This window comes from Phoca vitulina, unplaced genomic scaffold (genome assembly GCF_004348235.1).
Source record: "Phoca vitulina isolate PV1807 unplaced genomic scaffold, GSC_HSeal_1.0 scaffold3, whole genome shotgun sequence".
Lineage (NCBI taxonomy): Eukaryota > Metazoa > Chordata > Mammalia > Carnivora > Phocidae > Phoca > Phoca vitulina.
In genome coordinates this window covers 81,388,674-81,403,588 of record NW_022589706.1, presented here as the reverse complement: position 1 = coordinate 81,403,588, position 14,915 = coordinate 81,388,674, and the positions used below count along the sequence as shown (strand labels likewise).

The window sequence follows — 14,915 nt, the reverse complement described above, 5'->3', positions numbered from 1 at the left end:
TCTAAGGTCACAAGTGATGAAGTCAAGATTTAAACTCAAACTGCCTGATACCAAACTTCGTTCTAGTTCTCTATGTTCCCATTTGCTTCTTTCTGAGATGTAGGGAGTGAACAGAAGTCATTGACTGGATTCCAGGCCTGGCTCTCACACTAACTTGTTACGCTTCTCTGTAGATAGAGATGGCTTTAACTGCTCCATCTGTAAAATGGGAAGATTGAACTGGATGATCTTTAAATTTGCCCAGCCCAATTAGGCTCAGAACCTTTGCTTCTCAAAGAAGGATTCTTCACCAAGTATCTTAGACAGTAGTAGGCATGGTCCCAACAGTACACTCATGTTCTCTTCCAAACCCCTTTAAAAACTTTTGTGCAATTATATTATAGATAATTGGCTTTGAAGGCATGTAAAGTAATAACAAAGAGTCCTTTGTTCTGTACACACTCTTCCACCCCCGTAAGAACATCTGGCAACCAAAGCCAATGCTTTTCAACTCACTGGTTTTCTTTCCTGAAATCTAGAACTTTTTCCATATAATAAATACAGATTGCTACCCTTGATTTATAAATATTAGACATTATCTATTGATTTTCCATTATGGAAGATGGTTTTGTTTTTGTGTGGTTTGGCTTGTTTGTTTTTTTACATTTACATCCTTTTCTCTTTTAGCATCCTCTTAATATTACCTCCAACTTTTAGTTAAGTATTTATGTAATGTTTTTATTATTGTTGCTTTGTATATATACTGTTCACTGCTGAACTAAGTGTGTTGTATAATTTTTTTAAACATCCAAGCCTCTCGCTACCCAAAAGCTCTGTAAAATGCCTTATTGTATAACTTTCCACTGTATGAAAATTACTAAGTAATCTATCAGTCTCATTTTTCTTTCCTGAGGACATCTTTCCTGGGCTTTCTGACCTTTAACTAAGGACTCAATGTTTTCTGGGCCTTCTGCCTAGCTCTGGTCCTGAGATTCCCTTTGCCATCATAATGAGAATCCTCTTCACCTCCTTTTGTGTTAGATAACACTTATTCCTTTTTCTTATTTACTCTCTTGTGTTAGTGAAGCACATCTTCTAGGAATTTCCTGAAGTACATTTCTTGAGATGTTAACATTTTCTTTATTACTTTCACACTTTAAAAAAAATTTTTGTATTAACATATAGTGTATTATTTATTTCAGGGGTACAGGTCTGTGATTCATCAGTCTTACACAATTCACAGCGCTCACCATAGTACCTACCCTCCCCAATGTCCATCACCCAGCCACCCCATCCCTCCCACCCCCTCCACTCCAGCAACCCTCAGTTTGTTTCCTGAGATTAAGAGTCTCGGTTTGTCTCCCTCTCCAGTTTCGTCTTGTTTCATTTTTCCCTCCCTTCCCCTATGATCCTCTGTCTTGTTTCTCAGATTCCTCATATCAGTGAGATCATATGATACATGTCTTTCTCTGATTGACTTATTTCGCTCAGCATAACACCCTCCAGTTCCATCCACATCGTTGCAAATGGCAAGATTTCATTCCTTTTGATGGCTGCATAATATTCCATTGTATATATATACACCACATCTTCTTTATCCATTCATCTGTTGATGGACATCTTGGCTCTTTCCACAGCTTGGCTATTGTGGACATTGCTGCTATAAACATCGGGGTGCACATACCCCTTCGGATCCCTACATTTGTATCTTTGGGGTAAATACCCAGTAGTGCAATTGCTGGATCGTATGGTAGCTCTATTTTCAACTTTTTGAGGAACTCCCATACTGTTTTCCAGAGTGGCTGCACCAGCTTGCATTCCCACCAACAGTGTAGGAGGGTTCCCCTTTCTCCGCATCCTCGCCAACATCTGTTATTTCCTGACTTGTTAATTTTAGCCATTCTGGCTGGTGTGAGGTGGTATCTCATTGAGGTTTTGATTTGGATTGCCCTGATGCGAAGTGATGTTGAGCACTTTTTCATGTGTCTGTTGGCCATTTGTATGTCTTCTTTGCAGAAATGTCTGTTCGTGTCTTCTCCCCATTTCTTGACTGAATTATTTGTTCTTTGGGTGTTGAGTTTGATGAGTTCTTTATAGATTTTGGATACTAGCCCTTTATCTGATATGTCACTTGCTAATATCTTCTCCCATTCTGTTGGTTGTCTTTTGGTTTTGTTGACGTTTCCTTTGCTGTGCAAAAGCTTTTTATCTTGATGAAGTCCCAATAGTTCATTTTTGCCCTTGCTTCCCTTGCCTTTGGTGATGTTTCTAGGAAGAACTTGCTGAGGCTGAGGTCAAAGAGGTTGCTGCCTGTGTTCTCAAGGATTTTGATGGATTCCTGTCTCACATGTAGGTCTTTCATCCATTTTGAGTCTATTTTTGGTGTGGTGTAAGGAAATGGTCCAGTTTCATTCTTCTGCATGTGGCTGTCCAATTTTACCAACACCATTTGTTGAAGAGACTGTCTTTTTTCCATTGGACATTCTTTCCTGCTTTGTCAAAGATGAGTTGACCATAGAGTTGAGGGTCCATTTCTGGGCTCTCTATTCTGTTCCATTGATCTATGTGTCTGTTTTTGTGCCAGTACCATACTGTCTTGATGATTACAGCTTTGTAAAGAGCTTGAAGTCCGGAATTGTGATGCCACCGTCTTTGCTTTTCTTTTTCAACATTCCTCTGGCTATTTAGGGTCTTTTCTGTTTCCATACAAATTTTAGGATTATTTGTTCCATTTCTTTGAAAAAAGTGGATGGTATTTTGATAGGGATTGCATTAAATGTGTAGATTGCTCCAGGTAGCATAGACATTTTCACAATATTTGTTCTTCCAATCCATGGGCATGGAACATTTTTCCATTTCTTTGTGTCTTCCTCAATTTATTTCATGAGTATTCTATAGTTTTCTGAGTATAGATCCTTTGCCTCTTTGGTTAGATTTATTCCTAGGTATCTTATGGTTTTGGGTGCAATTGTAAGTGGGATCGACTCCTTAATTTCTCTTTCTTCTGTCTTGTTGTTGGTGTATAGAAATGCAACTGATTTCTGTGCATTGATTTTATATCCTGCCACTTGACTGAATTCCTGTATGAGTTCTAGCAGTTTTGGGGTGGAGTCTTTTGGGTTTTCCACATAAAGTCTCATATCATGTGCAAAATGTGACAGTTTCACTTCTTCTTTGCCGATTTTGATGTCTTTTATTTCTTTTTGTTGTCCGATTGCTGAGGCTGGGATTTCTGTCACACTTTTTTTTTAATGCTTATTTCAGTGTCTATTTCTTTTTTTGTTCTACTTTTATAGGTGATGCTCTACAGTTCATCTTTTAGATTTTCTACTTGTGTGTTTTTTTTTTCAATTTTGGTTAACGTATTTTTAATTTCCAGGAAGTTCCTTTTTGTTCTCTGTTGGTTCATTTTCTTTCCCCTTTTTCATTCTATCCTTGTTTTGTTCATGTAATATCTTCTCTGATCTCTCCATGGATGAGATCCTTTGTTATGTTTGTTGCTTTCGTTTCTATCTTCTGTTTCAGAAGTTTTCCACATTTGATATTCCTTGGCTGTCAGTTCATATTAAAGAGTGAATCACTAAAAAGTTGACTGGAAGTACTGAATAAAAGACTTGAAGAGTGGTGGGCTTCACTAGTGACTGAGTGATCAGGTGGCTAGCTGCTTTTTTTTTTTTTTTTTTTAATTACAGCTATAGTATCTGTAGTTATTTTCCCTGGGGACAGCTCTGATTCTTTTGATCTCTTTGATTGAGAACATGATTCCAGCTTCTGAAGTTCTGGAAGTAAGGGCAAATGGGGGGCGAGGGGGAAGAGATCCATCATTCAGTGTGCAGATTCTCACTGAGTTCTTGTTTTCAGGACAGCTCATCACCCTTGCCCTCCTCTGTGCCAAGCATCTCTGGCTCAGTTTCTTCATAGAATAAACTTCTAGTTCCTTGCAGGAGTCAGGGAGTGTACACAAAATGGAGGTAGGTTTCTGGGTCTCTAAATATTTTTAATTAAACATGATTTCAGCTCTTCCTTATCCCCTTCCTCTGGTTTCTGGTATCCTGAATTCTTGACGTTTTCTGGGATTTGATGAGAGCAAAGTGACTTGCTTCCTGATAGTCACTCCCCCTCCTCATGCATTTAAGTTTGATCTTCCTCTTTTCTACTCAATAATTTACCATTTTTCTTTGATCTGCGTTCTGCCTTCATATATTATGGTTCAAATTACAGAATCTTGAATGTAGGTTCATCAAAGACGGAGGATGAGTCTTCTGGTTTTTGTTCTCCTTGTTATTTGGGGGGTCTCATCTTTCTTGGAGAGAAGGGGTTTGAAATACCTCTGTCTGCAGTCTTCACGTGGGAAATCCTCCATTTTGCCTTAATGATTTTTCAAAATTACGTCTGAGACTATATACTTTCTCAAGTTTCTTTTCTTTTAAAACAAGGATTATATAAATTACTCATCAAAGGTGTTACTGACCTACATTGTATAATTGCATATTTATTGCATTGTATACAATTACATTGTATAATTATATACTAACATACATAACTAGGAATGAGCTTGTCATTAAGCACTCAGCACTGATAAACCACAAACAATCATATTAAAAATTGTTATGGGTAAGATAGAAAAAGGTAAATACATAACTCAAAAATAAACTGTTTTCAGATTTGGATATATATTGATAATATAGAAAATATTCACCAATACTGTTAGAAATCAATACCTTATCACCTAGTTCAGAAGACTCTGTTACTGTTGGAATTATCCAGCTAAAACATTTTGCTAGGCAAGCTATTTAGCACTGATACAGTTTTTGTTTTTTTAATACAGTGTATTTTTCCATAGTCATGGTCCTTTCTGCAATATTGTTTGAGAACCTGCATATTAATATACATTGTAAGTTAGGTCTTAAAAAGCATAATCTTGTAAGTTTTCACAATAATGAAAGTTATTTATCTTGCAGTAGACAAGGCATTAATGGACCTCTTTTTTTAAAAAAAAAAAAAAGCCTTAAAAACCCATTTGTGAAGAAATTTTTTGTAAGTTTCCCTTTAAGGGTTGGTAATCTATACATACTGTCTTAGTTTGGGTTGTTATTTAAAAAAAAAAAAAAATCACCATACTGTGGGTGGCTTGAACAGCAAACATTTATTTCTCACAGCGCTGGAGGCTGAGAAGTCTGAGATCAGGGTGCTGGCAGATCTAATGTCTAGTGAGGACCCCTTCCTGTTTTACAGATAGAGAGCTAGGAAGGGAAGCAAGCTCTCTCTTCTTACAAGGGCACCAATTCCATTTCAGGAGGGCTCCACCTTCATGACCTAATTCCCTCCCAGGGGCCCCACCTCCTAATTCCGTGACATTAAGGTTTAGGAATTCAACATATGAATTTTTTGAAAGAGGACACAAACATTCAACCCATAACATATACTTAATTCTGGGTCATACAGCTACATATATTGAAACTGGGAGGAAAAAATACCTTCTTGGATGTTTCTTACTTTTGAAAACACTTTTATATTTTGCTCAGGACACTAGTAGTCATTATAACCAAAATCAGAATGAGCCAATAACAAGGTATTTCTATAATAACTACTTGTTTTGAAAGAAAAAAATATATTTTATATGTTCAGAATTCTTTTAGATACCTTGTAATAATCCTTAGGGACTATTAGCCTTTCTTGGCTAAATAAACTATCTATCTATCTCTATGAAATATTAAACACATACTTATTCCTCTATCTTTATTGCTTACCTTATCATGAATATAAAAGTAACATGTTAAATTTGAGGTATTTTGAAAATATGGAAAATAATAAAGAAAAAATATTATTACAGTGTATAGAGATAGCTACCTTTAAAAAAAATCCATATTAGCATATTCCTCCCATCCTTTTTAAGTGCAGAGATCACACTGCATACAGTAAAAGGAGGCCCAATTTACTGAGTACTTCCTAAATGGCAGACAACCCGCTAAGTGCTTCACATACATTATATCAATATCCTATGAGCCAGGTATTTTATGCCTAATCTGTATATGGAAAAACTGAGGATTAGTGATTTAAATAAGTTGCCCAGAGCCATACAGCTAGTAATTGGCCACACTGAGATTTTGGCACAAGGTTGCCCAATGTTAAAGTCCATATTCTTTACTATTATGTTTCTTTTCTTTACCATTATAACTAATTTTCCATGTCATTAATAAATCACTGCAAATATCATGTAAAGTAAAAAATGTAAAACTCCTATATGATTAGGCTTGTCTCATGGAAGCCCTGCAGTCAATGAGTAATAATATATATTTTTTAATTTAATTAAATGGCAAAATTTCAGAGCAAAAATGGAATATCATTGTTGTTCAAGTTAAAATGTATAGAGACTTTGAATGTTTTTATAAGCTTATTAGGCATTTGTATTTCTAAAGATATATATTTCTCAAATAAGGACAATGTAAACCAGAAACTACAAGATGACTCTTTGGAACAAACACAGTATTATTACCTCACTGATTCTGGTTATATTGGGCAGGTACAGTAGTAGGTGGACATGTTGGAAGACCTAATTAAAAGATCTGAAAATATCTAGATTTGTTCTCTTTCCTTATTTCAGATTAAACTAGTTTAACAAAGTTAGAAAATCAATTCATTTTTGCCTGCTATGGGTTCTTGTATTAATGGAGGTAAGACTAATAATTAGTATTTTAATTCTGATATATATAAATGATTTGCTTAAAGTTCCTAAAGATAGTTGATTCTAAGACTTTAAAATTCTCTCCTTAAAATCTGGTTTACATTCATTATTTTTATATCTAAAGAAAAATAGTAAAAGAAAAAGGTATTTACTAAGCAAAGATAAATGCTAACTAAACCCTTATTTGAAATATCACAAAATCACGGATTAATGCAGCTTTAATGCATTTCCAATACTTAGTTATTCTGATTTCCTCTCTAGCTACACTATTTTCACCGTAATCTATTTAATACAAGAGTTGGAGCCACTGATGCATTCAGTTTGATTTATCTAGTGACAAATACCTCAATTATCCTCCTAGGGAAAATTATTTTTTGAGAGTAAATCTAATTTTGGTTTAATCCTCCAAGTAATTTTAATTCACTCTCTATATATCTTGACAAAAGTAATTATGAAAGAAAAAAGCCATTCTGAATATACTATTATGAAATGTAAAGAAAATATCACATCAAAAAAGACATACACATTTTCAGTTGGTGTTAGTGAATTATGACTTTGGAAGTTACAAGAATACGCCAGAATGATTTAGCACCTATAAACCACAGAAGCGTAAAGAGATGTATGGCTGAGAAGATGGGAATTTTGTGATTTGAGAGGTGAGTAAATGGGCTGCAATATCTTGCCACCTTAGTCTGCATGGTGTACTGGTAATATGGGCATTGGCTTAATGGCTCATTGGCTTAATGGCTCATTTCTTAATGGAGAAGCTTTAAACTTTATGTCAACATTTATGTAAAATTTCAGTTGCACATAAATATATAGTTAATTTGAATTTGCTGTTTCAGATGTCTGCATTTTCCCAAATTTCCTTATTAACAGTTTACTTCTTTTCGTATAGGCTTGGCTTGAGATAACCAATGGAAACAAATTGTATTCATTTTCACTGTAAAAGATAACATAAACCCCACAAATTTCCAGTAGTCGATATTTAGGAAATGAACGTCACTGGACAAAAATCATAAGAACTACGAAAGTCTGAGATTCTGATATTGAAGAAGAGTTCCAGCTAGACCAGCCTATTATGTATGTTTTGTGAACACATACAGTTGGAAATGCAGATTAGCACAACCTTCCTAGAAAGTGATTTGGCAAATGTATCAAAATCTTAAACAATGCATAAGATATCCATCATAGTAATAATTACACATTATAACAACATGAAAAAAAATGATCAATGAGTAGGGGAAAGATTTATGACAATGTTAAGTTAAAGCAAGATCTATATAGTATGATGTAAACGATGTTAACATATGTGTAAATATGCATTTGTATGTGTGCATAAATATATAAAGACCAAAGGTTTTTGACACTATTCATTTCTCAGTAGTGGAAATACTGGTGATTCTTCTTTGTATTATTATGTATTTTCTATATTGAGCATATGGTCCTTTAAAAATAAGAAAAAAATTTTTAAAACAAATACAAGGAGTAACAGCAACATTTCTCTGTTTTTCTTTTCTTTCATTATCTTTTAAAATGTAAAATAAACCAAGGAAGGTCATTGTTATTAGAATTCATTCGTTCATTCAACTGAGAACTATTTCTAAGCACTTGCTATATGTCAAACATTGTTTTAGGCACTGGGCATTCTGCAAGTGAGGAAAATAAAACTCATGTCTGGGAGAGGAACAAATGTTACCTCTATCACATAATGGTGAAGTGCTATGAATGAAATACTATTCATTAATATGATATACTTTTAGATATAGAAAACAAAAGTTATAAACTTATTTAGCAAAGAATATAAAAGTATCTCCTTTTAATTAATCTAAGGCATATAATTTTTCTTAATTAATTAAAGAAATTGAAATCGTTTGATTACTTACCCCAATATTAAACATCCCTGTAAAATACTCCATATTTGCTTGAATGAACCAAATGTTGCTTAAACCTAGTTCATCACTTCTCTTCTTAGCACGAATTAATGATAATTCCTTGTTTTCTATTAATGTAACCTAGATTTCACCCAGGAAACAATAGTACATTCAGTAACATAATTCAGATATTAGGGCAAAGTATTATTACTGTATAGCTTTAATGTAGACCATACTACACTGATCTTTATCCTGTGCCAGGAAGTATGCCAGATAATATGGTATAAAAATGAACAAGGTCCTCAAACTCTTGGATCTTAGAGATGGAGTGATGTAAGTGCAACAGGCAATTATAATACAGTGATAAGTGTTTAATGGAAGACGTATTGTGTGTTATCAGAACACTCAGACTTGATGACTAAAGAAGGTTTTAGACATTTAACATGGAGAATAACATATTAACCGAGGCCTAAAAAATGAATAGAAATCAGCTGGAGGAATGGAGTGTTTCAGACAGAGAAAGAAACATGTGTGAAGGCCAAAGGGTGTGTTTGAAGAACTGAGAAAATTGGTGTAGCTGGGTCACAGTGTGTGGTGGTGATGGTGAATGGGGGGACAGGGTGTGGAGGGTAGACGTGAGGCTGGAGAGGTGATAGGAGTCAGATCGTGTGATCAAAGAAGGTTCCATTGCTGCCATATATAGTGTGGATTAGTGGGGGTGAGACAGAAGGAAGGGCAACTAGTTAGGAATCCCGGCCAATGAAGATTGGAAAGGATTACTTGTTTAGACAGAGAAAAGTGGGCAGAATTGTCACTTCCATCACTATCATTCCTAGTTCTACCCTTATTTTGTCTTTATGCTTGTGTTTACAGAAAAATTCTGTATCCCTTCGTATAAAAAACCTGTCAGAGTACACTTGGTATCAAAGGCTTTCCAGCCATTATTTTAGCCAAGATTTCCCCTTTAAAGGCTCAACATCTCTAAGTGTTCACTGTTCGGAAGGGGGGGGGAAAGACACCATAACCCTGACTCTGCTTCTCCAGGGTTCTACTTTATGAGCTTTCTTCCTCTAACTCCAACCACCAAGTTGTTACTTTCCTTGATTACAAAACAGACACCTGCTAGTTTCCCCCAGGATTCCTTACTTATTTTGCCCTTTATTTTCAAAGAAAGGAAAAAAATAATACACCCTTACCCCCCAGCATCCTGTTATATGTCATTCTGGCCAGTCTATGGGTTCTTCCTCATCTTTTTCTTCTATGAGGAATCACTGTAATTATTTTGCACCTTCCAGAGAGTTCACGAGCAAAGAAACTGCCTCATTTGTTTTGTATTTTTTTTTAAAAGTCATCAAGTTCTAGACTTTTATGCTAAAAGATGGTCACTGCAAAGAAATGATTTCTTATGGCAGAAGACTAAAAATAATAAACTTCTAACAAATGGTGGCAATGACTGCATAAATTCTGGTACATTTACTTAAAAACATACTACGTAGTTACATTTTGGTGATATTTTAATAATGATATTTAAATAATAATGATATTTAAAACTATTTGCAATAGGGAAAAACATTTATGCTACAATACTGAGTTAAAGCTGGTGACTAAAATTATATTTGCGTTTTTAGCATTTGCGGCAATAAGCATCCTCCTGGACAATGACTTAATGAGAACATGGGGAGAAAAGCATTTGACGGATGAGTGTATTAAATTTGGAGTTTATTTTTTTCTTTAAGGAATTTTGTAATTGCTGTTACAATTTTGGTACAATGGATAAAAATCAAGATACCAAAAGAATATGCTTAACAAGTTTCAGAAGCTAGTATTTGCAGTATAAAATTATGGGGACAATTAAACTAGTTTCACGATTAAGTGTTTTATTTAACAACAGAATGGTTATTCCCTCTAAAACTTATTTTAAAATATAACCCTTTTATAAAAATTGAAAAATGTATTGTGATCCTACTTTACTTTTTTTTTTAAAGATTCTTAGAAGTTTAGTTCAAAGAAAAAAAAACTGTCTGTGCCACATAATGTGACCTGGGTGAACAATTAATAAATTCAAAGAGCAGGGGTCAGACACAGATTCAGCAAACTGAACTGGGTAGTTTTCCAGTGTTTTCTTTTATGGGTTATTCAGATTTTACCTGGCATGATGGCAGCATGTGAGCAAGGACAATTCCAACATGACCCTGGAAAAGGCAGAAAAAGAAACAAGTTAACTTTGGTCCCTAAAGCTTTTTTCTCATTCTGAGACAATAGTCTTGCCAAATAAAAATATGACTTTGAATGTAATACAGTAAAGTCACATAGTTGGGGAAAGGCTAAAGAGAACAAAAGGAGGGATGTAATACCCCGCCGCTGCAGAAATCCACAATTCTGTCACCAGGTTTGGCCTGATTTGCCACGACATAAACAAGGTTGTTTAACTGCTGCTGCTTCCTCAAAGCTCGATCACTGGACATTTTACCTGGGGAAGACAAGAGATGAAAACAATGAAATGTTACGCATCATGAGGGAGTAAGAAGGTACTCATAGAGTAGACCGCCGGCGTCCAACAAGAGGGGTAAATGTATAAATGAGTTCCAAATTCCACATCATCCACCGCGAGAGGACCAGAGAACTGAAACCCAGAAATGAACTCTCTCTATGCTTATTTTTACTTTTATTCATGTCCAACTTCTCTGTCAATAGCCATTGAAAAAATGTCTTCTAGAGAGGAAACAGTAAGTGAAATATTAATGGCAGAGTCATAAAGTGTTCAATAAATGTTTACTGGATGAATAAAAATTAACAGTGACAGTTTCTTCCCTCTATCCCTATCAGAGACAGATTGCAAAGACTACCTAATTCTAGCACATTGTTTAAATCTCCTTGGACAAAAGAGATCCATAACAAAAACATTTTCATTATTTAACTGGCACGCCCTTGAACTCTTAGTTTTTCTCGTTAGGAACGTTGGAACATAGGTGTCACATTGTCTGAAATATATCAATAGTTAGTGTATTTAGAGAGAAATTAGATTTTACCATTTTGGCTTTGAAGCTTCTTTTCCTCATGAGTCAGACACAGAAATCTAATGCAATTAGAGATTAAAGATAGGGCATTTCCAAGTATGAAATGCCTTGGGCCTAGCAGCATGAACATCTTAACTTTCCTTCAAAGCCACTAGTTAAGTCCACGAAATAACTTCAGAAGAATGAATAAAATTATTTGTTTTTACATATTTCATATGCACTTTTTGTAAGAGCAAGATTAAGAAAATATAAGGGAGCAGATCTCATTGATATAGATAAAAGGCAAACCCAGATAATCTTTCGGCTTGATCAAAAATTATTTACAGTTACCAATGTTTCCCTGATCCATTTTCACAGAAAAACAGCCTGGCTTTTTTCTTTTCTTCTCTTTTCTGTTTTCCTTCTTTCTTAGGTTACTGAAATAAAAACACTGGAAACCCTTTATTTTAGGAAAAAATAGAAAATATGAATAAAAAAATCTATATGAGAGAAAAAGATCCATAATCTAATAATTCAGAGCTAATATCTTTGTATACATGTACTTCCAGCTGTATCCATAAATTCATAATGTTCTAGATGCATATAAAACCTTATATATCAATCTTTCCATGTCAATGCATGTTTCTATGCTATAAGTTTTAATGGCTGCATAGTATTCCATTGACCATATCTACCACACTTCTATAACCAATCTGTTGTAATAATGTCGTCATCATCATACAGCTAAATCACTGTACACATTCTTAATTATTTAGCATGGCCTGATGTGAATTTCAAACCTGAAGGGCATTTCAATCAATAGTTTGGTGACTTCATTTATGAAGACAGTTTCATGTAGCTAGCTTTTCATTTTTCTCTAATAATATAATTGTGAAAAATTTAAACAAAATAAGTAAAAGTCCCTATCATCCTACCCTTCCTGGATTACCACTCCTAAGAAATTAGGACAATTTTCAACACAGCAAAGTTGAAAGTATCTTACAGTGAATGTCTCTGTAACCTCCACTTAGATTCTACCACTAACAACTTACCATACTTGGTTTAGTCACACTCTGTTCATCTAACCATCTGTCTATCCATCCATTCATAAATCTGCCTTATTTTTTATGGCAGTGCAGTTCTGATTTGGAAGAGGAAGAGTAACAACAGGAAGGGGAGGAGAGTGGCAAAAAAAGAAAAGTATTTTTGAGCCGGAAAGCTAGAGTCACAAATGCTGCTGCTTAATGGAGCCACCAAGAGGCAAGAAATGAACACAAACATTTTAGTCTTACTTTTGTGGATTTCTTAACATTGCTTAGCCAAAGGATTTTCATAAAGTCAAAAGGAATTACCTTTTGTTAAGAACACAGAGAAAAGAAAATTTATTTAATGGAACAACTAGCAGGAAGTTTTGTACCATATTTCTACTATACATTTAGAATTATCTAACTTTCTTAGGTTTGCTCCAAAAGCAAATGTTGATGAAGATCTGTTTTTCTAAGACTGCATCTTTGCATATAAAGTATTCATGCTGATATGAAGGTTGAAGGCAAAGAGGTAATTTTCAGGGTTTGCTTAAATAGATACCGTTAAGTTGCACGTAATATTCACAAATCAAGCTAAAAATATAGTAGCATGATGCTCAGATGCTTTATGGAAAAGCCACCTCAAATAAAGCATTCCTCCTCCCCATTCCAGTTATATACATATTATGAAGCTCCTGGAAACATGAACAGGATCTCAAACACATTGAACAAGGTAAGAAAGTGGTATTTTGAGATATGGTGTTAATTTAAAAATCCAGTCTACTTTCTATTTATATCCAACATTCTTCTGCCTAAGACACCACTTATAAGCATGAATTTATAATCTATTTTTAGTTTGACTAAAAATGCTGGTTCTTTAAGTGCCATCATAGAAAAAGAAACCCAAGAATCAAATGGTCAGATGTTTTAATACAAATGATCTCATTCTTTCTGTGATGTAATTCTCCCACAGTGAAGTCTTTCCCTTGTCTAATTCAAGTCAGGAGGAACCTGATTATTTAGACAACTTCAGTGTTGTTTGCATTGCCCAAAAGGAAAATGCAAAGGTAAACGAACAAATTTTTAAGCAAAGGAAGAGCTATGTTAGAACATCGGCATCATCTATGTTCTATAGGGCAATAGACAGTGAAACGCAGGTCCCATCCCCAGGGGTAAGGTTTTCATGCTTGGAATATCACTTGGGCACCTACTATGCTCAGTACTTGTTTATATGCTGAGGACACATCTCAAAGTGAGTAAAACATAGTTCCTGTCCTTAGGGAGCTAAGAGAGTATCTAAAGGAAGTTACGGGTGTTCATTATTTGCAAACGTATGTGTGCTGAAAATAAAGGACTAAATGAGACATCACAGAGGGCTTTACAGAGACTTGAGGCATTTCAGTTGAGTCTTTAAGGAGGAACAGAAACTTACCAGACAGAATGGCAAGGGAAAGTATACTAAGAAAAATATGACATATTTAGGGGAAAACCGCAATTAGCTCATGTGCTTAAAAATGAGGATCGATGAAGAAATGGTAGAACACAGGATAGATCTGAAGATACAGGCAAGACCAGATGGGAAAGAGCATTGCTTGTTGTTTTGCCTCTCTGTGCTATAGAGAAACCAGGGCCTCATTTTAATATTTAATATGCTTAGAGCTCCTTAGAGACAAGTTTTACTTGAATAGACAGCACAGTTACTTTTACATTATTACATATTAAAGATGTTCCCTTATAATGCTAGCCTGCATCATTTTTATTCAGGATAGAGTATATCCTCAAATCAAATCAGATTATTAGTAGATTTCTCTGGCGCATTCAACCTCAACTGATGCTAATTGTCATTACGTCATTTAATTAAGAAAATGAAATAGAATCAACTCTTTGGAACTCATTGACTCATTTTGAACCCTGGTGTTCTAGATCAAGAAAGTCCTTGGACTCCTTGTTGGATATTCCTTCTCACTCTCCTTCCCAGGCTCTCTTCCCTTGGTATAGCTCTGAAATGCTATGCTCACTAGGTCCTGTCTTTTGTGCCATAGCTTGTCATTGAGCATGCTTTTCCTGTGTATATAACTAAAGTCCCTTCCATATCTGCCCATTAAAATATCTCTTCTTTGCTTAAAATACCTTTAAAGGCATCTCTCTGCCTTAAGAAAATAATTTTTACTTCTTGACAAGAAAACAAGGCCTCTACTGATCTGAGACCTGTTACTTTGGCAAACTCACCTTCTGGAACTTTCCTATATATCCTCTATATTCCAGCCTTTCTGACAATGGATAGTTCCTTGAATTAATCAAGGTCAGCGAGGTGGTGCCTTTATAAATTTGTTCCCTTTGCTTGAAACCAGTTTTC

The 14,915-nt window shown here is 35.0% G+C and overlaps 1 protein-coding gene across 3 annotated transcripts in view; it reads right to left on the bottom strand.

Annotated features, from left to right (window-relative positions):
* GSTCD (glutathione S-transferase C-terminal domain containing) overlaps positions 1–14,915 on the bottom strand; it is a 130,589-nt gene that overhangs the window by 19,082 nt on the left and 96,592 nt on the right. For all 3 annotated transcript variants that reach the window (XM_032400942.1, XM_032400943.1, XM_032400944.1), the window contains exons 6-8: positions 10,893–11,008; positions 10,686–10,730; positions 8,551–8,679 (exon numbers count right to left, since the gene is read on the bottom strand). In XM_032400942.1, the coding sequence (XP_032256833.1) occupies positions 8,551–8,679; positions 10,686–10,730; positions 10,893–11,008 (290 nt within the window). The remainder of the gene's footprint in view (positions 1–8,550; positions 8,680–10,685; positions 10,731–10,892; positions 11,009–14,915) is intronic.